Source organism: Diabrotica undecimpunctata, chromosome 3 (genome assembly GCF_040954645.1).
Source record: "Diabrotica undecimpunctata isolate CICGRU chromosome 3, icDiaUnde3, whole genome shotgun sequence".
In the NCBI taxonomy this organism is placed as follows: Eukaryota; Metazoa; Arthropoda; class Insecta; order Coleoptera; family Chrysomelidae; genus Diabrotica; species Diabrotica undecimpunctata.
This window is the reverse complement of record NC_092805.1, coordinates 148943164-148967970: the sequence shown is the minus strand read 5'-3', so window position 1 is coordinate 148967970 and position 24807 is coordinate 148943164. Positions and strand designations below refer to the sequence as shown.

At 28.9% G+C, this 24807-nt stretch overlaps 4 protein-coding genes across 5 annotated transcripts in view; 3 read left to right on the top strand and 1 right to left on the bottom strand.

Annotated features, from left to right (window-relative positions):
- The window catches only part of LOC140437532 (uncharacterized), a 44024-nt gene extending 43132 nt beyond the window's left edge, over nucleotides 1–892 (bottom strand). Inside the window, exon 1 of one of the 2 annotated variants that reach the window (XM_072527111.1) lies at nucleotides 13–892. In XM_072527111.1, the coding sequence (XP_072383212.1) occupies nucleotides 13–283 (271 nt within the window). In that variant the 5' untranslated portion in view covers nucleotides 284–892. The remainder of the gene's footprint in view (nucleotides 1–12) is intronic. The other variant, XM_072527112.1, reaches the window with a different exon arrangement.
- An 845-nt stretch (nucleotides 893–1737) lies between these two features.
- Nucleotides 1738–8001, top strand: LOC140437531 (uncharacterized). The gene is made up of 2 exons (XM_072527110.1): nucleotides 1738–2320; nucleotides 5428–8001. The coding sequence occupies exons 1-2, from the start codon at nucleotides 2086–2088 to the stop codon at nucleotides 6747–6749; spliced, it is 1557 nt and encodes a 518-aa protein (XP_072383211.1). The 5' UTR covers nucleotides 1738–2085; the 3' UTR covers nucleotides 6750–8001.
- Nucleotides 8002–11406: 3405 nt separating this feature from the next.
- Nucleotides 11407–12504, top strand: LOC140436214 (uncharacterized). Its single transcript, XM_072524911.1, has 3 exons — nucleotides 11407–11581; nucleotides 11799–11900; nucleotides 12023–12504. The coding sequence occupies exons 1-3, from the start codon at nucleotides 11425–11427 to the stop codon at nucleotides 12136–12138; spliced, it is 375 nt and encodes a 124-aa protein (XP_072381012.1). The 5' UTR covers nucleotides 11407–11424; the 3' UTR covers nucleotides 12139–12504.
- Nucleotides 12505–18176: 5672 nt separating this feature from the next.
- On the top strand, nucleotides 18177–24597 carry LOC140437530 (uncharacterized). The gene is made up of 2 exons (XM_072527109.1): nucleotides 18177–18554; nucleotides 20564–24597. Exons 1-2 carry the CDS (start codon nucleotides 18320–18322, stop codon nucleotides 21595–21597), a joined length of 1269 nt encoding a protein of 422 aa, XP_072383210.1. The 5' UTR covers nucleotides 18177–18319; the 3' UTR covers nucleotides 21598–24597.
- Nucleotides 24598–24807: the final 210 nt, after the last annotated feature.

The following is a 24807-nucleotide window of genomic DNA, read 5'->3' as shown; positions in this document are numbered from 1 at the left end:
ATATTGCATTACCTCCTTTGATTTTTCGTTTTCCTTTAAAACGGGTAAGTTTATTTTCATCTTGTTCTATTTCAGTCTTTATGAGAAATTCATTTAAAGCTGAACAATCAAAAGTATCATCCCTACTTTCTAGATTGGATTCTTCCTTAACTTCACATTTAAATCTATCCAAAAGAGCATAATCCAAATCATTATTCTCTATTTCTACTTCACAGGTCTCCTCACTGATTTCTTGTTTTATTACTTCCATTGTTCCATTTGATTTTATTAAACTTAATTTCATTATTTCCACAACACAAAGTCACAAACAGAAGCTGACAGTTAACCTACCTAAATCACAGCACATAAGCACAGAATAATAAACAATCAGAATGCCCATTGCCCACTAGCCCACTCTGCTTGAAAAATAAATAGGTTCGGAACCAGTGCTGTTCAGTAACATTTTATCTTGTGTGCATAGAAAAATTAACCAGGTTTAATTTGTTTACGGCGACATAATATTTATGCACTATTTTATTCGTATTTTTAGTTGAAGAGTTTACCGAAAGTACAAGCGGAATATAGCCGCAAATGTAAAAAATATTTCGGTTTGGCAGTGTTGGAATGTTTTTATAATGCATATGTTGTATGCTTCAAATATAAAGAGATAAATCTTTTAAAAAGTACATTTTGATTATACTATTTTATGAATTCTGCAATTTTTAATTTATATGAAGCAATAACGAGTAAACTGACAACTGCTGATTTGACGATTGCCAATTATGTACTATGGTTGCCAAATCTATCCCCTAATCTATCAAAGGGTAATTGCTAAAAAAATTTTAATAATTAACTGGAATTAATCTACAAAGAAACAAATATTTACTCATTGTTGTTTTATATAAATCAAAAATTGCAGAATTCATAACATAATATAAAAAAAATGTACTTTTCTAAACCGATTACAAAGTTGAGTCCCGTTGAGTTTACCCATTTACCGAAAGTACAAGCTGATTATAGTCGCAAATGTCAAACATGGAACAAAAAATTTCGGTATAGCAGTGTTGGCATGTTTTTATAATGTAGATGCTGTATGCTTCAAATATAAATAGATAAAGCTTTAGAAAAGTACATTTTGTTTATATTATGTTATGAATTCTGCAATTTTTGATTTATATAAAACAACAATGAGTAAATATTTGTTTCTTTGTAGATTAATTGCAGTTAATCGAGAGTTTTTAAGCCCCTTATTTCAGTAACGTTAAACGTTATACAAGAGTGTTCGTAGTTCTCTGGTTATTGTTATTGGTTATACAGGTGGTTTCTTTGGTATACTCCATTCGCTTAGCTCGGGCATATTTTGACAGATTCATTGTCGGAAACCTACAACACAACAATTCCTACTTCTCAGTATTAATAGCTCAAATATACTACTATTGCAGACTTCTTTCTTTAAAAAATTATTCTAAATAGTGGAAGTGTATACTAAACCCATCAAATTTTTAATAGTATATATTTAAAAAATATATTTTAGTTGTTATAATTTAACATAACTATTTATTATATGGTGCAGATAAATAAATATTGATTGTCGGTAATTCGCAAAATTCTATTTTATTTACTATTTAGTTTGTTTACTATTAATATTGGCTATGAGTACGTGTGCTTGGTTGTATAGTAATTTCCGGCCACTCTTAGTCTGTCAAAAAGTAACTAACTTCGCAAAAAAATAATTACTAAATTCACTAGACAGTTCGGACTGGATAGTGGATAATGTCTATATTCTTTGGTATGGTATAATCAAAGAATATAAGCGTCTATATTCTTTGGTATAATATAGCGATAGCGACTACGCATGACGGCATGACTAACACGCGCAGAATCAGAGTATTTCATTATGCTGGTCAAACGTCAAACAGAACAGAAATTAGGAAATTAAGTATATTAATTATAATATATCTCTGTGGTAAACTGGTAAAATGATCTAAAGTAATGGGGTAATGGGCGAGCGATGGCAAAAGATTGAAAAGACAGTTCTAACAATTCTAAGTATGGTATGAAATGATTTTTTGTGATTAAATATTTGCAAATAAAATCAAATTTAATATGGAAATAAAACAAGAAGCTAGTGAGAAAACTTGTAAAATAAAAACAGAGAATGTAGCCTGTGAGGACTCTTTGGATGCCTTCAAAATTGAAATTAAAGAAGAACCTAATACACAAAATGCATACGACACTTTTGCTTATTTAGACTCAAATGTTTTCTCTGTAAATACTAAAGTAGAACAAGATGAACATAAATTTACACTATTTGAAGGAAAGCAAACAACAAATGAAGAAGGTATTTAAATAATATTAATTACTACAATAACGAAATAAATACTTGTTCATTATTAATAGAAAGTTCATTACTAACAACCCATACTGCCATGCTAAGAGGGTTTAATCAACATTGGGCAAAATCGATTTCAAAATATAATGCTCAAATTTTAACCCTTTAGGTGTGTGTGGACTAGCCACAAAGTTCTATCAAAGAATATGGACACAGGCGTCTATATTCTTTGGTTCTATTAAATAAGTCTAATTTCACACTAGTTAGTGTATTTTTAGGAATATTAAGTTCATGGTACAATCCACATATTGTTTTATTGCTTCAATAATTTTTAACCATCAACTCAGGAATTTTTTAATTTGTGGAGATACTACCTACCATTTTATTGAAATAATATAGTATAAAAAAGATTTGTGGTTAAACTGTGATAATATACTGATTCACTCAATTTGATGAGAAATAATTAACTGTGTAATATAGTGAGATAGTGACAATGATGTTTGTTGGTGTATCTGGCTGTGTTGTTTTCACAGACTCTTTGTCCTATCTTGTCTTTTTTAGCAGTTACTTCATACTGTCTCACTATTTAGTTGTCACTATTTTGATGAACTTTATTACATTTGATAAAAAAAAATGGGAAAATGATCAGTTTGGGGCACCCAACATAACCAAATATATTTTTATTATTTGTGGTTATTTATCATTTAAAATATTGCTTAGTTAACATTATAATAATTATTAAAAATTAATAATAAATTAACAGTCAAATACCTGAATTTTTTATAAATTTTAATTTGTCCCAATATTAGGAGTTGTTAGGACCCCTACTGCTTATATTTCTAAATCTGTTTTCAGAATGAATTTAAATGTAATCATCTAAGATCTCACTGCAGGATCACTAGTTTCATAACATATTCAATCAAACTCACATTTTTACATACATTTAAAATTCGGAGAATGCATTGATAATAGGTTTCCAATCACGAAAATACCACAAATATTTTTAATTCAAGTACTTAATAGTAATTAATTTTTGAACAAAAATTTTATTTCATTAAATTATTTTTTAAATAAAATACGCTGCTCATGACATATATGCATGATTTTTATATCAAATTAGAGCAATTTTTTTCTTAATATGATGATATAAGGTCTGACAAAAAATGGATGCAAATTATAGATGCCAGCTGTTAAAAATGCAAGCTATCAAAAATAAAGTAAAACCTTATATCATCATATTAAGAAAAAAACTAGCTTTAAATTGATATAAAACAAACATGCATATAAGTCATGAGCAGTATATTGAAGTGAATACTTCTTTGCGCTCGGTATGATGTTTTGCATGGGCTCGAAATCCTATCTAGCGTGACTCGAAAAATCGAGACGGGTGTAGTAACCTTCCAGTATAATGTACATACATACAGTCAGAAAAATGAAATATTTTCCATAAACGATCATATCAAGCACATATTTTGTATTTGCTGTCTTTTTCTATAAATAATAAACGAGAGAGGTATATTATTAAGTGTTGTCTACTAAACAGACAACAAGACATATGCAATTTACATATTTTTAATTGACAGAGTGAGACAGAGATACAATTGATAAATGTATTTAAATTAATAGTAGACCATTTAAACTCGCACTTGATTATTTCTGTCCCTCTAACGTAATTCTTAGAAAAAAATTCAACATGAGTAGAGATTATGATTGTATAACCTACTATTTGAGTAATCGTAACCTTAGTAATCAGTCGTATTTACTTGATTAAACTCAGTTTTTTTACTTTATACCAATTAACATCCTCCGATCCTAGCTTTCCCACCCAAAAATATATTTTCACAGTAAATTTGTTTTAATGAAACAAAGTTCAATGAAGTGAAAAAAATATTGCAGGCTATGAAATACATATTAGGTTCTAAACATGACCAATTTATAATATGTACAGATAGCAAAATTGTAATAGACAAACATAAAAATTAGTAGATCAATAAACTACATTGAAGCACAAATTCTGAAATTAGGCAATGAGATTCACATCAAAAAAGTAATTAATTTATGGGTAAAGGGGCACGGGCATAAAAGACAATGTAATAATGGATAGACTAGCAAAAGCAGACGAAACTACAGGAGAGGAACTACATCTTACACCACCTCCATTCGTAACCCAAAAAAAACCAAATTAGAAACATGACAAAACATATCGAATTCAAAAACTGATTAAATTTTGTAAACACCAAAATATAATTCCCAGGCAACCATGGTTTCATATAAGTTGATTCCGTGCTAACCATGCACAACACTATACTATAAGCAGAAAATGAAAATTATAGATAATCCATACAGCAGTTGTGATAGAATGAGAAAATTAGTACCTATATATTCTACCTGAATGTCCAATATTATACAAAAGTTAGTAAAATATATTAACATTATGATACAAATGTTTTATATATAAATAATATAAAGGCTGTTAATATGTTAACATTTTTTATGTCATTTATCAACACATTATAAACTGTAAACTTAAATTGTAAAATTACTAACCAGAAACAAAAAAGTATGTATAATACAGACATGGTAAACAGTCTATAGCAAAGTAGCTTTCGAATTAATTAGAGAGCTGCACAAGAGTTTGCTGTGGAACTTTGAGAACCTCATCATCTTCTTTATGTTGGAATTTTTTCGACTAAATGAGACTGGTTCAATAACAATTGGTGCAAGTAAAACTAACTTACTAACCTAAATTAATAAGTTTAATATGCTCATGTTGTAATATAGTGGTGACTCTCACTTCGCAAATCCAACAAAGTCTGGCTAATTGGTCCTAACCAAAGCCATTAATACCAGGAAAAAAACGTTCCTAATTCCGGTTTAAAACGATGACTCATAGAACTTTCACGGTCATTGTTTTTTGTGCTTATATTGAATGCGGTGAGGTACGCATTAAAAGACAATAGGCGGCTATTGTGTGTTTAGAAGAAACACAGGTTTCTAAAACACATATTCACAATACTTATGTCTACATTTTATTATCCTTTAATTTCATTATTGCATTTCTTTGTTTTTATATTCAATTTACCGTATATTTATTTTATAGTTCGTTTGTATTTTAGATTATTTTCAAGAGGAAACCAAAGTGGAAATTATGGAAACACTAATTGAACATTCGTCTTATGAAGGAAATCATATGATTCAACATGCTGAAGGAAAAACATTAAATAAAAATACGAAAGTTGCGACTGGACAAAGACGTTGCAAATGCAAAATTTGTTTTAAGCAGTTTATTACTACAAGTGATTTGAAAACACATTTGAGAGTGCACACTGGTGAAAAACCGTACAAGTGTGAGATTTGTTTTAAGACATTTTCTCAAAAATATGTTTTGAAAGTCCATTTAAGAAGACACACTGGAGAAAAACCTTACAAGTGTGAAACTTGTTTAAAAGAATTTGTTACGACAAGTAATTTGAAAATCCATTTAAGAAGGCACACTGGAGAAAAACCTTACAAGTGTAAAATTTGCTTAAAGCAGTTTACTTCAACAAGATATTTAAAATCACATTTGGCAATGCATGAAGAAAAACCTTATAAGTGTGAAATTTGTTTAAAGCAGTTTAATGTAGCACGTAGTTTGAAAAAACATTTGAGAGTGCATACTGGAGAAAAACTTCACAAGTGTGAAATCTGTTTTAAACAGTTTGATGTAGCAAGTAATTTGAAAACACATTTAAGAGTACATACTGGAGAAAAACTGCACAAGTGTGAAATTTGTTTTAAACAGTTTAGTGAAGCAGGTCATTTTAAAACACACTTTAGAACTCACACTGGAGAAAAACCTTTTAAGTGTGAAATTTGTCTTAAGCAGTTTATTACTTCGAGTCATTTGAAAAGACATTTGATAGTGCACACTGTAGAAAAACCTTACACATGTGAAATTTGTTTTAAGCAGTTTAGTATATCAAGTAGTTTGAAAACACATTTGAGAGTGCACACTGGAGAAAAACCTTACAAGTGTGAGATTTGTTTTAAGCAGTTTACTACTAAAGGTCCGTTGAAAACTCATTTGAGAATGCACACTGGAGAAAATCTTCATAAGTGTGAAATTTGTTTTAAGCAGTTTAGTGTAGCAAGTACTTTGAAAATACATTTGAGGGTGCACACTGGGGAAAAACTTCACAAGTGTAAAATTTGTTTTAAACAGTTTAGTGAAGCAGGTCATTTTAAAACACACTTAAGAACGCACACTGGAGAAAAACCTTTTAAGTGTGAAATTTGTTTTAAGCAGTTTATCACTACAAGTCATGCGAAAAGACATTTAAGAGTGCACACTGGGGAAAAACCTTACACTTGTGAAATTTGTTTTAAGCAGTTTAGTACATCAAGTAGTTTGAAAACACATTTGAGACTGCACAGTGGAGAAAAAGCGTACAAGTGAAAGATTTGTTTTAAGCAGTTTACTACTAAGGGTCCGTTAAAAAAACATTTGAGAATGCACACTGGAGAAAAGCTTCATGAGTTAGAAAACACACTTAAGAGCATATTAACAAAATTTCGAGCCAATGTTGTTTAATTGCATTCATTTTTTTCGAATCCTGAGAAAAACTAAGTATTTTTAAAAAATTTAAAAGTAATATGAAAGATTACATTATTACCGAGGGCCGAAAGTCCCCGAAAACTTCTATAATGTTTATTCTGATAAGCTACAGGGTTGAAAAAGAAGAGAAAATTGGGTGTGATTTTTAATTTCAAATATCTCATTCGAAAGAAACTTTTTGTATATTCTAAGGGACTTTCGCCTTCGGTAATAATATAATCTTTCATTCTCCGTTTAAATTTATCAAGAATATTAGTTTTTTCAAGATTCAAAAAAAGCTAACACCATGTCCCTGATGATATTTTCCAAATCGAACATTGGCTATCTTTGTCATACAATGCATTCAGTTGAATAGAATGTGGTGACAAGGCTACTAAATATTTAACATTGCTTCAGGAATATTTTGAGTTGTTTATTAAATAATATTGATAGTGTATTTGATAAATAATTGATTTAAGATGTGAAATTAATAAAAAGTTATTTATTGTTTATTATTTATGGAAGATGCAAGTATTTCAAGTCATTAAAGTTTAAATAAAAGTATTATTTTATATTATAAGAGTTTGTTTCCATAACCGTAAATACGAGTTTACCAATAAAGTAAAGTGTCCATGGTGTAGATATTAGAAGGCGTCATATAACAATAACTCGAGTGAACTATTAAAGGTTTTTTTTTCCAAGAAAAATAAAATGATATTTTCGGTTACACATCTAAATATTTTTGTTTATTTTTTTTATATTGTAAGGATTCAAACACTGGATCCAATGTACATTTATTATTTATTTACAATATTTATCTTGTACTATATCAATGACACATTTAAGACTTGAAACTAAACTTATATACATTGTCTATTTATATATAAGAGAGTGGTTACATAGGCCTCTAGTAAATACATGCAACGTAAAATAAAAACTAAATTATAAGATGTTTATGGTAATTGTAATAAAGATTATCTGCGATAAGGTCCTATTAATCATAGCTAATAACTTATCATTATTGGATTATTTCAAAAATGTGTTTCCTGGATTGTTTTATAAATGTCTTCTAAGGATTTACAAGAGGTAAAGAAAAACATCTGTGCTTGAATTGTTTGGGTCGGTCGATTCTCAACCATGTGTCCTCTTGTCGAAGTGTCTATTCTCAAAGTAGCTTTATTACTGAAAGTAGCAAGTACCAATATACACCTAGCTACTTGTATAACATTTTTATATATCTCTTTTGTTTGTTTTCGTTTTAAGTTCTGTTTTAGTAGTTTGTTGTTAGTAAAATGTACAAAATAATAAATAGTGTATTAACATATTAGCAGTAAAAACATACCCCGGAGCAGATGTCAATTCAGACTATAACCAGCTGATAGCTAGAATGCACGTGAAACTCAAAAAGATTGTAATACCTAAAAACAAACCAACGTTTGATTATACAAAATTAAGAAAAAGAGAAATACAATTAAAAGTGAATCAACAAGTCAACTCAAATCTAACAGATGTAGGAAAAGAATTCTTTACTAAAGGCTGCAGAAGAAAATTTAAAGACTGAAAAGACAAATAAGAAACAGAAGTGGATGACTTCAGAAATTCTAGCATTAATGGAAGAGAGGAGAAATGAGCCAAAATATCAAGAACTACAAAGTAGAGATAAGAAAGGCCAAAGAAAAGTGGTTAACCGATCAATGCATAGAAATAGCAGAGTATGATAGACTTCCACTAGTTTTGCATATTTACCCAAAAAATAATTATTAATGTAACAAATTCTACTAAAATCGCCACTTAAATTTACAATAACTTATTTCTATAGAATTATATAGAGTATCCATAAAAAAAAATGTGTTTTACAAAGTGGCAACATTGTAATCAACGCCTTTGCAATTGCAAGTTGCAAATGGCGTTATAAAAACATCGTATCCCAAATTTTAGAAAAAGGCGATAAAAACAGTATACATCAATTTTTATATATCTAATAAACACTGCTAAAAGAGAAGAAGGTACATTACCAAAATTGTATAGTATTCCCAATCAAAAGAATATTTTTTGTTGATGAGTTAAAGTTGGATAAATGGCTATTAAACATTCTGAGGACTAGGAGTCTATTTTTACAAGCACCAGGTAAGAACAGCACCTACTTATACCAAACTTTTGTTAGTAAATATAAACTCGATTTTATTTTGTTTTTGTAGTTAAATTACCTTTAAATCTTAACCAACATTAGCGTTATATTTATATACTACAGTATACTCCCTCTTTAACGAACACGGTTATTACGAGGTTTCGCTTATAACGAGATACATTAGATGTCCCATGAAATTTCTATTGAACTATAACCGTCTATAGCGAGGCAAATTTGGTTATAACGAGAGAAAATAAGATCCAAAAACGTGTTTTTTACGTTTTTAGTCCGGTCGTGGCTATAAATAAATACCTTTTCAAACAGCCCCTCAATAAACTTAACTGCAGCCCGCAATAAACTTCTTTACAATGAATAAATACAACTGTTTCACATCTTTAGAAAATATATGATAGAATGATACTGGACCATTTAAAGCAGTTAAAAATAACAGAGTTCTTAAAATTGCAGAAGCAATAGTTTATGTTATCCTTGAAAATACGATTTATATATTATGTAGTTGGAAAAAAATTTAAGTACAGCTTTTTTGTTTTAACGTATATCATTGATAATAAAAGTAAACAACTCTTTTATGTTTTAATATATTTCATTGACAATAAAAGTAAATAACTTTTTTTCAAAAACGCCATTCAAACAATATTTATTAGCATCTTATATTGCTCCGAATGACTTCACTATAGGAAGTTAATGGTTTAGAAAACTACAGATTCATATGTATGCACAGTATTATTATTGTCTGATATAACGAGATCGGCTTATAACGAGGTAATTAGTCTGTCATTACAGTTCTCGTTATAGAGGGAGTCTACTGTATATATATATATATATATTTTAAAATCATTAAAACTCTTAACTCTTATTGCATTCCTAAAAGTTGCCTTATTTTATAAAAAAAACTCTTAATTCTTATAATTGCATTCCTAAAATTGACCTTATTTTATAAAAAAAAAGTCATACATTCTTAATTATTTTAATAATATTTCATTATTTTAGATTTTCATGAATCTTCTACTTCTGGGCAATAGTTACATAGAGTTACATGCTAATTTGTGATGATCCTGAAGAGCAAGATCACAGAAATGCTAGAGTTTACACTTTATTATCTACAGATGGTACTTTAAGGCAGAGTATTTTAGAAGGTATAGAACTTACAACAAACCATTACTAATCAATTATATATATATATATATATATATATATATATATATATATATATATATATATATATATATATATATATATATATATATATATATATATATATATATATATTTGTATATCAAAAGGAAGATCTCCAACACGATGGGAAGATTAAATGACGATTGGTGGAAAAATTCCTTCATTAAGTTGTCCATCTGGTACAGAATTGCAGCCAATGGAGACAGCAAGCTAACAATATTTAGAGTGTCTCCACCACCAACCACCTACACCTTAACAAGCACTCAAGGAATAAGGGGGAGGAGGATATTTGTTGCCAATACTTTACCAAAGAAAATTATACAAATAAACAAGTGGCTGGATGTCTGTGTTTTATTTTGTTTGTTTTGCAGACTTTGGTTTGTTAATGTAATGGAAAACAGATATAATCATAAAATATGAAATAAAAACTTTCCTGTACCATAATAGATAGGTACTCTCTCTGTATCAGATATTATGTTATACATTTATATATGAAAATGTGTAAGTGTATACTATATTTTTGGACAGAGAGAATATATTTGTTGGCATAGAATAAGTTTTTATTTCTTATTTTATGACTATATTCATTTATTACTATTTCCATTAAAAGAATACTTTTTGAATTTTGGCGCCTAAAATTCAGAGCATATTTTTTGAATTTGCCGCCTAAAATTCGGAACACGTTTTGAATTTGTCGCCAAATGAAATTAGTTTCAGCACAGAATACTAATCACAACCCAGAAGCGAAACAGAGGGCTTTTTCGCAATCCAAATTTCTTTGCGCATGTGCGAAATCCGCCATGTTTTATGTAGTTTTGATGTCTTGTTTGTTTATGTATTGAGAAGTGTTTGGTGTTTGTTTTTTAATAGTTAGTATAATTAATTTAGTTAGTTAGTTAATTTAATATATTTGTGAAATAAACTTATTCTGATGGCTGCACCAAAGGGAGGATTTTATTGTGTTGTTCGTGGGTGCCCATGGAAAACTGGTGAAGGAATTAGGTCTATATTCTTTGGAATTAGTCTCTTTTCAATACCGACTGATCGTAGCAGGTAAACAAATTAAATTTTAAATTCAAACGTATTACAAATGTTGACTGAATGTTTATATTTTAGTTAAATACACTTTTTTTTAGAGCTGAATTATGGCTGAAAGCGGCCAATAGGTATGATCTGCTTTTCAAACATGTTAAATTGCATACAAATTATAAAATGTGCGAGAAACATTTCGAACCGGCGTACATGTACAAAGGAAACACAAGGAAGAGATTATTTCAACAAGCGCATCCAATGATTTTCTCACATACTCTTCAGTATTCAAAACACACAGACGATGACGAACCATTAAAGAAAGTCATAAGGCTGGAAGGTAGATACTTTTTATTTATTCACAATTATAGTGCTTTATTATAAAAGTCATATAAAAATCAGTATCTACTTACAACTATATACAAAGTTGTTTGTTGTTTTTCATAATAGGTATAAACAAGATCTGGAATTGTGAAATTTAATGATCTTTTATCAGCCTTATTAAGAACATATATCTTATGGTTACATACTGAGTAATATTTATGTTGTGGTTTTAGGTATAACAGAAATAGATATTGTGCAGCCAGTTGCCATTAAAAATCCAATTGATGATAACCATAGTATAACTGATACTTTGATGGAAGAGTTTCTGTTAACAGGTAATTTTATTTATTGTTCCTACAACTGTATTATGCATTCAACTAATCACTAATAAGCATTAACATATCTACTTTGAACATTTATATGTTATTTGGTTATTAAATATATTTTTATATTTCAGATGTTAATAGGCAGGAAGTGTCTAGCCCACCTAGGCCCCATACTCCAGAATGTTTCACAGCTGAAACACAAACCCCCTTCAAGTTGTCCCTCCAGGAAAAAGAAGAAGAAGATTAAAAATAAAAAAATTGCGTGCAAGTGCAAAGAAAGCATAAGCGTCTTCCAAACAGAAGGAAGACAATAAATCTTTAAAAAAATTTTTTCAAATGTGTGACAAATTTTTAAACAAATCCCTAGCACAAATAGTGAAAGCTCAAGCAATTTTAAAAACTAAATGTCCAAAAAGTAGAAGGTATTCTGATGAATATAAACAATTTGCATTAACACTATATTTTTTGGGCCCAAGAGCCTATGCTTTTATGGAAAGAATATTGTATTTGCCCTCAAAACGAAGTCTTCAAAAAATTACTGAAAATTTGGTCTGTAAACCTGGTTTGAATAATGACCAAATATTTCATGCCCTAAAGTTAAAAGTGAACACAATGTTAGATCAGGACAAGCACTGTAGTATTTGTATTGATGAAGTGTCTATTAAAAGTAATTTATTTTTTGATACAGGTCGTGATGAGATTGTTGGTCTATATGATCTAGGAAATGGGAAAAAGGAATCAATAATTGCACAAAATGTACTTGTGATAATGGTTCGAGGCTTATATTCAAATTGAAAACAACAAGTAGCATATTTCTTTGTAAACAGTACCTTTGAAGCAAATCACCTTCTTCCTATTATAAAAGAATGTATTTCTAAACTATTTCAATCAGGTTTATATGTGAATTGTCTTGTTACTGATATGGGATCAAATTTTCTAAAATTGAGTAAATTACTGGGGATTTCTCCAGCTAACTCAGAATTTGATGTCAATGGACAAAAAATTATTTATCTATTTGATCCATGTCATTTAATTAAAGCCACTAGAAATAACTTAATTAATAATGTTTTTTATTTTGATGACAAAAAAACATCTTGGTCATTTATAGAAACTTTTTATCATGAAGATAAAAAGCAGTTCTATAAGTGTGCACCAAAACTAACACACTCCCATATATATCCTACATCTTTTGAAAAAATGCGAGTAAAACTAGCATCTCAAATTTTAAGTAACACTGTTGCAAGTTCTATGTATACATATATTTCTCTTGGTATTCTTCCATCAGATGCATTGGGAACAATAGAAATTATTGAAAAATTTAATAATTTGTTTGATATTTTAAATTCTACTGATAAGAATAATCCTAACAAATTTAAAAATGTATTTGAGGGAACTGATTTTCAGATCAATTACCTAGATTCTATGATAGATTTGGTACATAAACTGAAAATATTAGATAAAACGGGAAAAGATGTAACATGACATTCGCAATCAAAAAAGTGTTGGATTGTAACAATGAATGGTGTTAAAAAGCTTTGGGATAACTTAAAGTCTCATGATTTTAAATACTTAAAAACAAGAAGACTTAACCAAGACTGCGTGGAAAATTATTTTGGTAGTATAAGACAACAAGGTGGAAATTCCATCAATCCAACTCCTATACAATTTCAGAGGGCATTTAAAAAACTATTTTGTCAAAATTTTATGCATTCTAACAAAATGAATTGCAAAGATGATTTAGATAAACGTTTAATGGATTTAAATGTAAAAAAAACTTGTAGTGAACAATACTCTCCAGTGAAGGCTATTTCGCTTCCAGATTGTGATTACAGAACAGAAAAACTAACAACCCAAAATGCTTTTCAATATGTATGTGGTTATTTAATTAAAAAGGCTCTCAATATTCATGTTTGTCATATATGTATTAAATATTCAAAGGAAATAGAAGAACTAGATAGTAGTTTGTTATTGACACATTTTAAAGCATACAATATTGATAAATGTGATTATGGGGGACTGAGAACTCCAAGTGAGAACTTCGTACAATATATTTATAAATTAGAAATAATGTTTTGTTCTTCATTTGAAGAAATATTTACTAAAGGTGAAATATCTCACTCGTACCTTAGGGTCATGAAAGAAGTTCCTTTTAAACATCCATGTGATTCATTTCCATATATATATGTTATAAAATTATTTATTCGTTTACGGTTATTTTATTCTTTAAAATATTTTAACGCGGATCTGAAAAGTAACAAAATAAAAAGGGGGGATAGAAAATTGAAAATATTATCCCATGTTTAAATACACACAACGCAAAAGTCTAAGGATATTTTAATAATCTTAATAATCTAATTTTTATTCCGTATTTTTGACATTTTATGGTGGTATGTGAAACATGCGTGATTTGCAATATATTTTTTTTTTGTTCCAATTTTCTGTTTTTTTGCAATTTATGGTTTCTGACATATTAAACAACAATTTAAACTACAAATTTTGTATTACTTTTTTTAAGTTTATTACAGGTAAAGAAAATACGTCTATTTATAAAAATATCCCTATACTTCTGAGTTGTGTGTATTTAAAATTGGTGTAATTTTTTATCATACTTTGTTCAATGTAGAACACCTGTTTATCTATCTATGGTTAGTTTTTTATTATTAGTATATATATATATATATATATATATATATATATATATATATATATATATATATATAGCAATATATAATATACTCAAGCAAATAATATAGTGATTAAGTTAAGAGGGCTCCTATCAAGATTTTTTTATGTTTTTTATTATTAAATTATGTTTTATTAATAAATAAGCTTAAGCAGTGACATTTAATTTTCTGGAAAGCTTTATAAAGTTTGACCCTAAATCAGTTAGCAGAATGTGACCATGTAAACCAGATTCTGATAATTTGGTAACACATTCAGTGAGAACTTTAGTGAAGTCGTTCGCGTCACAGGTTTAATTAAAAAAATAAGCAATTAGCTGTTTCCAATTCTGAAACAGTCCTCTTTCCATAATAACTGTACAGTTTTATGCAACTACAGACTGATTTTTTTCTTTCTCCATGTTTTGGAATCCAACAATTTCATCACAACTAAAATGAAAATAAAGATTTGACTTAAGCACAACTTCATAAATGCATATACTACAATGTTTATCCAATTCTGACATAGTCTTAACTTTAAACTGGATAGCATTAAATACAGAGGTCTGAGTTAATCCAGGTTTACAAACAATGTTTCCAGTCATTTCTTCCAAACAACGTTTAGTTGGTAAATAAAGAATTTTTTTCAAAAAGTTTTAAGTTTTGGGTTCAAAAAGTATAATGTGAAAGCGAATTGTTTGTATTTCTTTGAATACATTCTGGCCTTTGGTACTTTTCTCTGCAACAGTGCTTGAGATTTCACAATTTATTAGGAAATTTGTCACATAATTTTTTAAACTGTTCCAATTCTGGTTTTGAGTCGTTTTGTTTTTTATATGTTTTTGTATTTAAAAGTTTCCATTTTAAAAACCTTATTTAACATTTCAGCTTAAACCTGGTCCGACTCTAATTTACTTTCTTTTAACCTGGATAAAACAGTAGCATTATCCTATCAAGGAGCTCTTCAACTCTTAAAAGCCAGATCAGTACCGCTGATTCTGTAAAATTTCTTGGTATTTTTTGAGACAGCAACTTTAAATGGTCCCTTCATATCGATTTGTTAAGTAAGAAACTAGCCTCAGCCTGCTATGCAATAAGATTTGTTTCGAAGGCGATCAATTTATAATCTTCCAAAATTGCATATTTTTCTTTCTTCGAGTCTCATCTTCGATGTGGTCTTTCTTTTGGGGGTTCTGGTACAGCTGCCCAATCCGTTGATATTATTAAATAAAAAAAAGTAATAAAGTATCTGTTTGGCCTCAGAAGAACAACACATTGCAGAGTCTACTTCAAAGATCACGGGATTTTACTTCCTTCTTTATATATTTTAGAAACTGTTTGCTTAGTTCGTAAATACCTACATGTCTTTCCAGCAAGACCTTATCGTGACTACTAAACGAAAATTCAACCTTTGATGTTTATTTACCGATGCCGTTCACAGTTCGTAAACAAATCTATATTATATTCTACAAAAAAACTACAACGATCTCCCTTTACGACATAAATCTGCAACATCGTTCCCGAAGTTTCGTAAAATGACAAAAGCCTATCTATCTGAAAGACCATTTTATTCAGTAGAAGAGTTTCTTAATTAATAACTAAGAAATTACAATATCTTAATGTACAGTTCCATGGTTCTTTACCCGTGGGTCATCATTACCCAAAGTAGCTTAAACTTATTAGTTCCTACGGTTGATTATGCAATTTGTTATTGTCTTTTTCCTCCGAGTCTTTGTAAGCTTCGTCCATAAAATTGCAAAATTTTCAATGACAATAAAGCATATATTTCTATTCTATTCCCATCCGGGTTATGTTTATCCATGCTTATGATGGTCTTTTAGAATGGGGCGGAATAAGGAATATTTACTTGCATTCTATAAACATTCAGAAGTGGTTAATTAAATTTTTATGAAAAAAAATAAGATATTACAGCGAACTGTTATACAATGAGAATAAATTTTTAACTGTACGTAAATTGTCCTCTTACAAAGCCCTTATACACATACATGAAATAAAAAAGGATACTATTATACATTAGCAATCATGCGCATCAAACTAGTTATATAAGGAATAATGCAATTTTATCTAAATGTAATAAATCCATACTCCAGAAATATGTTGGCTACATAGGGCCCAAATGATACAATTGTCTACCGGAGAATTTAAAACAAATTAAGAGTTATAAAAAACATAGATATCAGTATAAAACTAAACAATGTATTGGAAACAAAATAACACGATTCTGCGAGGAGCAGATTAATTGATAATAGTAATAAATAAAAAATATCGAAATATACTTTGTTTACCAACTACAATATTTCTTGAATTTATTGACATATTTATGTCACATGCTATATTAAAATGAATGTATTTTTGTAAGTGCGCATATGTAACTATTTATATTAATACATTTGTTAAATATTTGCTTTTTTGTACATATATTTTTTAAGTATCACACACAAAGGGTGCTACTTTTATGGTAGCTCTATTTCAGTGATTTTTCATGTTTATTTAGTGTTAAGTATGCTTATTTTTTGTAAATCTATATTATAATCTAAGCTTCCTAAATAAACATTATTATTAGTAATAATTACAAAAAATTTCTATTATTATTATTGTGTTTTATTACAATTTTTTACCCCTCCCTACCACAAATGTGATATATCCAGGCGAATTGAATGTAGTACTGTACAACCAGAAGTTTCAGAGACCTCAGATGCACATAAAGAGAAATCGAAGAGGTATACGTGTATATTAATTACAATAAATTTTTATTATTCTGTTTTATTACAACTTTTTACCCTTTCCTACCATAAATTTGATATGTCCTGGCGAGTTGAATTTACTACAATACAACCAGAAGTTTCAGAGACCTCAGATGCATAGAAAGAAATCTAAGGGGTATACAGTCATTCTAGCCGCAGCTGCAGAGTTTTTACGCGCAGCGAAAATATCGTGGTGTTGGAGGTTAATAGATATTCACATTCAAAGAAATTCCTCAACAGGAAACAAAAAAAGTCAGCAACTTAAGACAAAGTTAATAGAAATTTCAAAAGTATAATTCTGTATTGATAAGTAAAAAAGTCGACTCAAAATGTAGATTTTGAGTGATGAAGTGTTTTATTAACCTTAAAAAAAACGATAAAAAGTAATAGAAATTAACTGCTTTTCATCTCTATTTTGAAATTAACTCTCAAATTCAATCGATTTTTATCGGTTTTTAGCGTACTAAAATACTTTCAATACGGTAATTTGTTTGTTAAAAAAAAAACAAATCGATATTTTTGACTTAACAACTTTTTAATTATCAGTACAGAATTGATATATAAGTTATATTAAATTTTACAGAAAAAATAAAATTCATACAAAACAGATTACTTAAAAATGATTACTTCATTTCTCAGTGTAACTATCATTTGACTACAGTTTTGAACGACTTCCTCACTACTTTTCTTCGTGTACGAATGCATAGTTTTATTGCTACTGTCACTCTGAATTTCTGTCCTCCCAACATCAAAGGTTCCGACAAAGCTTTCGCTTCTTGTTGTGATTAGTATTCTGTGGTTTCACTTTGGTTTCAGCTTCAGCCCGTTCATATTTTATTTGGTGCTAGAAAGTGCTAGCATTGCTAGAAACTCTCACAAAACGTGACAAAACTTTCTATGGGAGTTACCTTACTAGGGGGAGGGGGTATATACTTTGATTATGTAATGTATGGGGTTGAAGCATCACATAAAACTGAAATTTGCAAATTAAATTAAATTTAACATGGAAATAAAACAAGAAGCTAGCGAGAAAACTTGTAAAATAAAAACAGAGAGTGGGGCGTGTGATGATTCTTTGGATGTCTTTAAAATTGAAATTAAGGAAGAACCTAAGACGGAAAGTGCATACGAGACGTTTGATCATTTAGATTCAAATGTTTTCTCTGTAAATACTAAAGCAGAACAAGATGAACATAAATTTACACAATTTGAAGGAAAGCAAACAACAAAGGAAGAAGGTAAACAAATGATATTAATTATAATATGTAATAATAATTACATATCTGTTCATTATTAATGGGAATTGACAAAATGGTAGCCCAATATCGATTTAAAAATATAATGCTTATTATAAGATTTTGGGAGTGTGTGGACTAGCTAACATTTTTTGTATGCATATATGCTTCAGTTTATTAAGGAAATCATTAATTATATTCAACCACAAAGGTTTAATAGTAAACCCTGTAAAGTGTTAATAAATAATATTGATATACTTGATAATACTGAGCATATTAGCGGTATGTGGTTTTAATTGTGATTGATATGAAATATGTGTCTAGGTGACAATCGACCTTAAATTTAAGCTGAAATTTCCTACTTATATATTATTATACTTAGGACAGGATCTTTCCGATTTAAGAATATTTTTCCAATGGCAAAGCTCAGTGCTGGTTTCCCAAAATCAATCTTCTAGCTTAACAAAAAGTCACCTCTTTTGGCAGGTATATGTACAATATTATGTAAGCAAACAAAACTGAAATCTTTGGCTTTATAATTTTTGTATCTTCTATTGCAAACCTATTCCTAATTTTAAATGTGTGTAAAAATGTCAGTTTGATTACCTATTTTATGAATGTAGTGATCCTGCAGTGGGATCTTAGGCTATAAAATTATCTAATTATACACATACTTATACAGATTAAAATTATTTCTATGAACAAAACGAACTAATTTGTTTAAACTGGAGGTGATTTTTGCCAGCTTGAATCGGGATCGATTATTTACATGGATGGTTCCTTTGCTAAACTTTTAATTAGTAGTCAAATTTCATTTTTTTAAATTAAAAATTAAGTAATCTTGAGAGGAAAAAAATAAATATGGCATTTTAATTGCTTATTCATCTAAATTTATAAAATTCTTATTAGAGTTTTCAAAAACCATATACAGGGTGAAATTTTTGCTATGAACAAAGCGAACTAATGTTTTAAAGCCAGATCTGATTTTTTTCCACCCCTCTCAGACTTAGAGATTAGCACAATAAATTCAATCTTAGAGATCTTATAGATATTGTCACAAAAGTTTTAGTTACAAAAAGTATAAATATAAGTAAATTAAGCTAATCTTTAAACTTAGTCTATACATATAAATATATATTTTGAGACCAAGATAATGAAATAAATATTTTACAATTGAACTGCCGTTTGGCAGTTCTAGTGTAGTTTACTAAGAACACCATCTAGTATGAGGCAAATATGCTATTGAATTGATATCCGTGACCCAGTTTAACCAGAAAAATATTATAATTTCAAAGGTTTTATTAATATTTGCTGTGATCATGATGACAGATATGGTGATGCAGCCCATTTTATTAAAGTCGTACATAGTTTATCAAGAAATTTTAACTTCTACTATAATCCATTTGAACATATTTGTATTTCTGTTAACATCCCACATACCAATAGAAAAATATACTTAGTTTCAGTATAATGTTAAACCAAGATCTCGAATATCATCACAAGAGTGGATAAATTGTCTGGAACAAATTCAAAAACATTTTATAATTGGGGGCGATTGTAATGCTCATAACGATGTATATGGTAAAGTTCGTTCGTTTTGGAAGCAATCATACACTATAATTTTATCATTTTAAATGATTTCATGGATCTAACCACCTACCAATACATATCCAATTTAGAAATTTTTTTTAGTCATTCTCCTAATTCCGGTTTAAAATGGTGACTCTTAAAAATTTCACGGTCATTGTAGCACTTACTTCCGGTTTTTTGTTGTTGATATGCTTATATTGAATGCGTTGAGGTGCTCATTAAAAGACAAAAGATCTGACTATTACGTATATAGAAGACAGACACACAGGTTGCTAAAACATCATTTACGACACTTTTGGTGTTTTTTATTAATCTACATTCTACATATTATTATGCTTTAATGTTATTATTGCATTTCTTTGTTTTTAAATTTAATTTACCTTATACTTATATATTTATATTATAGTTGGTTTGTATTTTAGGTTATCTGAAAGAGGAAACCAAAATGGAAAATATGGAGACACTAATTGAACATGCTGAAGGAAGAACATTAAATAAAAATACGATAGCGTCGACTGGAGAAAGACCTTACAAGTGCGAAACTTGTTTTAAACAGTTTATTACCACAAGTCATTTAAAAACACATTTGAGAGTGCACACTGGCGAAAAACCTTACACATGTGAAGTTTGTTTTAAGCAGTTTAGTTTCGCAACTAGTTTAAGAAATCATTTGAGAGTACACACTGGAGAAAAACCGTACAAGTGTGAGATTTGTTTTAAGCAATTTTCTCAAAAATGTTTGGTAAAAATTCATTTAAGAAGGCACACTGGAGAAAAACCTTACAAGTGTGAAACTTGTTTAAGAGAGTTTGTTACTATAAGTGATTTAAAAATCCATTTAAGAAGACACACTGGAGAAACACCTTACAAGTGTAAAATTTGCTTAAAGCAGTTTACTACAACAAGATTATTAAAATCACATTTGGCAATGCACGCTGAAGAAAAACCTTACAAGTGTGAAATTTGTTTAAAACAGTGTAGTGGATCAACTCCATTGAAAATACATTTGAGAAAGCATACTGGTGAGAAACCATTCAGATGTGAAATTTGTTTTAAACAGTTTAGTGAAGCAGGTCATTTGAAAATACACTTAAGAACACACACTGGAGAAAAACCTTACAAGTGTGATATTTGTTTTAAACAGTTTAGTGTAGCAAGTAGTTTGAAAACACATTTGAGAACGCACACTGGAGAAAAACTTCACAAGTGTGAAATTTGTTTTAAAGAATTTAGTGAAGCAGGTCACTGGAAAATTCACTTAAGAACACACACTGGAGAAAAACCTTACAAGTGTGAAATTTGTTTTAAGCAGTTTAGTGTAGCAAGTAGTTTGAAATCACATTCGAGAGTGCACACTGGAGAAAAACCTTACTCGTGTGAAATTTGTTCTAAGCAGTTTAGCTTTGCAAGTAGTTTAAGAAAACATTTAAGAATACACACTGGAGAAAAATCTTAGACATGTAAAATTTGATTTAAACTGTTTTCTCGCATAAATATTTTGAAAATACAGTACAAAATTTAAGCAATTTTCCCAAGATTAAATTTAAGGTTGCTCAAGATTGCACACTGGATAAATTTTTTTTAAATAATTCCTAATTGGAATCATTTATACTTTTGTATCTTAATCCATTCCTAGTAACCTATCTAATTAATCCTCAAATACTTAATTTTATTGGTGTAAAAACTTCTTCTAGTCAGAAAAGATTTCACTTCGACTTCATTCCAATTTCTTATTCTCTTACTACTGTAATCTGTGATTGCGTCACTCTACATTTTACTTGTTCGCTCTACTGTCAAGTCAGCGAATATGTATTATTATACACCATGACACAGCAAAAAAAAGTACACTTTTAACTTAAACTTATCGAAAATCCTATTTGTTTCCTTAACTCTTTTTTAAATATGGCAACGTTGCAATAGGACTATACAGAATCTTTAAATTTTTTTACATAAGAAAAAATATTTTGTATACCTATAAGCAAGCTTGATTAGAATTACCCTACTTCTATATTGGAATTCTACTTTACTTTAGTTAGAAGTTAGTATATTATATCAATGATGTAACATATATTCGATATATTTTCAATTACAACACAAACTAGTTGGAAACTCTTACTATTTGAAACTCCCATTTACAAGTTCAATGAAGCCGTTAATATGGCCCCCCTTAACAAGTGTACCAACCTTATTGGTTGTCTTAATGATGTCACTATAAAGATAGCTTTACATCTAGGGCATGTAAGTCCGTCTTGCATGGCATATCTCGTGCCTAACTTGATCTGTTTACATCGGAGCTATTTTTGTGCAATTTTGAGATACCACTTTCACTGTTGCCAACAGAAGAAATATATCAAAACATTAACTTTGGAAATTTCAGTCCAGCAATAAATATATTCAAATATAAATCACAAATTATTACAATGAATAAAAAACATTTACACTTACACAATAAGGTTAAATTTTATTCTAAACTATAAATTTTGTTATAATGGCAACATGAATTTTGACAATAAATTGCATCAAAATAGCATTAAAAATTAGAATTTTTTAGTTTTAATTTTTCGTTTAGCACAGATATTGAATGCAAATATCGTATGGGTATGCGCAGTTAAATCTTGTCTTGCATAGCATGAAAATTGTATAATGTAAAGTCGAATTAATGTCTGTAAAAGTAATTTTAATGTATATTTGAAATATCCAGTCCCGCCGAGAGGGTAGTAGAGCCGGTAGGTTTTACTGGGCTCGACCAAAGATGTAATGTTTCCCGTTTTTTTTTTCGCTTCTTGCCGGGGCGGCCCTGTTCAGAATGCGTTTAAATAATACGGATATATTTAATATGACTTCTATTTTGAAATATATTTTATTGTTATAATGCCGTTGAGACATCTTGTATTGTTATTTCGGATAACTGGCTTATCCAATTTGTGCATTAATCATAATTTGCCAAATCGTGCGATTTTTCAAAAATTATGGACATCTTTGCCAACAGAAAACTAGTAAAACACCTCTATTATAAATATAATCACAATTTAATAATTTTATATTTTAAATGTTTATTATTGAAGTTATACTTCTATACACGCGCTCCCCGTTGGAAATTTGTATGGGAGTGAATCTGTGAAATCATTACATATGTAAGATAATGAGTAAGAGAGAGACAAAAGATATATTTTCCCTCTCTTCCTCTCGAATATAAAAATTGTTCCTTTTGTATATATATTTAATATTATATATATACATATAGTATATATATATATAATAAAATATTTAATAATATTATTATTTATGTGATATGTTTTGTATTATTTATTAAATGTTCATAATTATATTAGTCTTTTGTATTTCAAAATAATAATCTCAATAAATCACTGTATGACCCAGAACTGTCAATTTTGAAATACGTTTGTGTCATGTCCTCGGTAGTATAGTAGTCAGTATCCTAGCCTGTCACGCGGAAGACCGGGGTTCGATTCTCAGTCGGGGAGGACTTTTTTATTAATATTATTACATGGTAAATAACACATGCGTAAATGGAAAAGTTATGTATATTATTGTCATTTTTAAATACTTATGAATATTGCATTTTAATTTGTATTGTATGATTATATTGAATTATGTTGCAGTGTATTGTATTGTATTTTTATATTAATAACAAAATAAACAATGAATTTTACTGCAGAGTATGTGTAAAAAATTTTTTGCATTCAACTCCTTTCATACATATATGAAAATAAAAATATACATTTTCATCAAAATATTGATTCAATCCTTCATTTACTATACTCCTATTACAGGTCAAATGTTGTTTATTAATTGTTATTAAGTTGTTATTAATTCTGTTTCTCTTTCTGCTATGTCTTACCTATAGCATTACATATGTAATGATTGTGCAGATTGACTCCCAAATAAATTTGTAACGGCGAATGCGTGTACAGAAGTGTAACTTCTACTGCCACACCCGTTTTATTTATTATTAATTTTATTTGTATAAGTACTTATAATCTAATCTTCAGTTTCTCATTTATATAGTTGATGTTTGCTAAATCTGCTCTCCATTTCAGTTAATTTAAAGATTTACGTTATTTTAGATTTAAAACCTAGCACCATCTAGGAAAGAAAAGCAGAACTACCCACATCTGACATTTCATTCACATTTTGTTCTTGAAATGATAGGATCAATTAAAAATACATATAGTAAAACATATTTATTACATAAATAATTAATAATACGAATATTTATTATTTTTTCGCAAAATTGACAAAAATCTTGGTTGCTCTAATTTAGGTAAGTTTCATTTAGCAAAATAATTTAAAGCATTATGTTAGTTCTGTTTTCTCAAGAGTGAGAGAAAAGACAAACGTAAGCGTCAAATGTTTTGTAAGATTATTCTTCTTTTTGTGTAGACATAACTCTGTCTGTTTTTAAATGTGTAATTGTGTGCAAAATTATTTAAATAATTATTCCGAAATTAAAATGAGTTGTTAGTTGTTAGGAATGAATAAATCAATGATTTGAAGTAATTTTTATTTTACATATTTGTTTTATTCTTGCATATGATCTGCATTTCACGCATGCTACATACAAAGTACAACGAACTTAATCGTGTGAATGGGTTTACTCTTACATCGAATTGAGAAATTATTGGAGGATATGAGGAATTTGCTC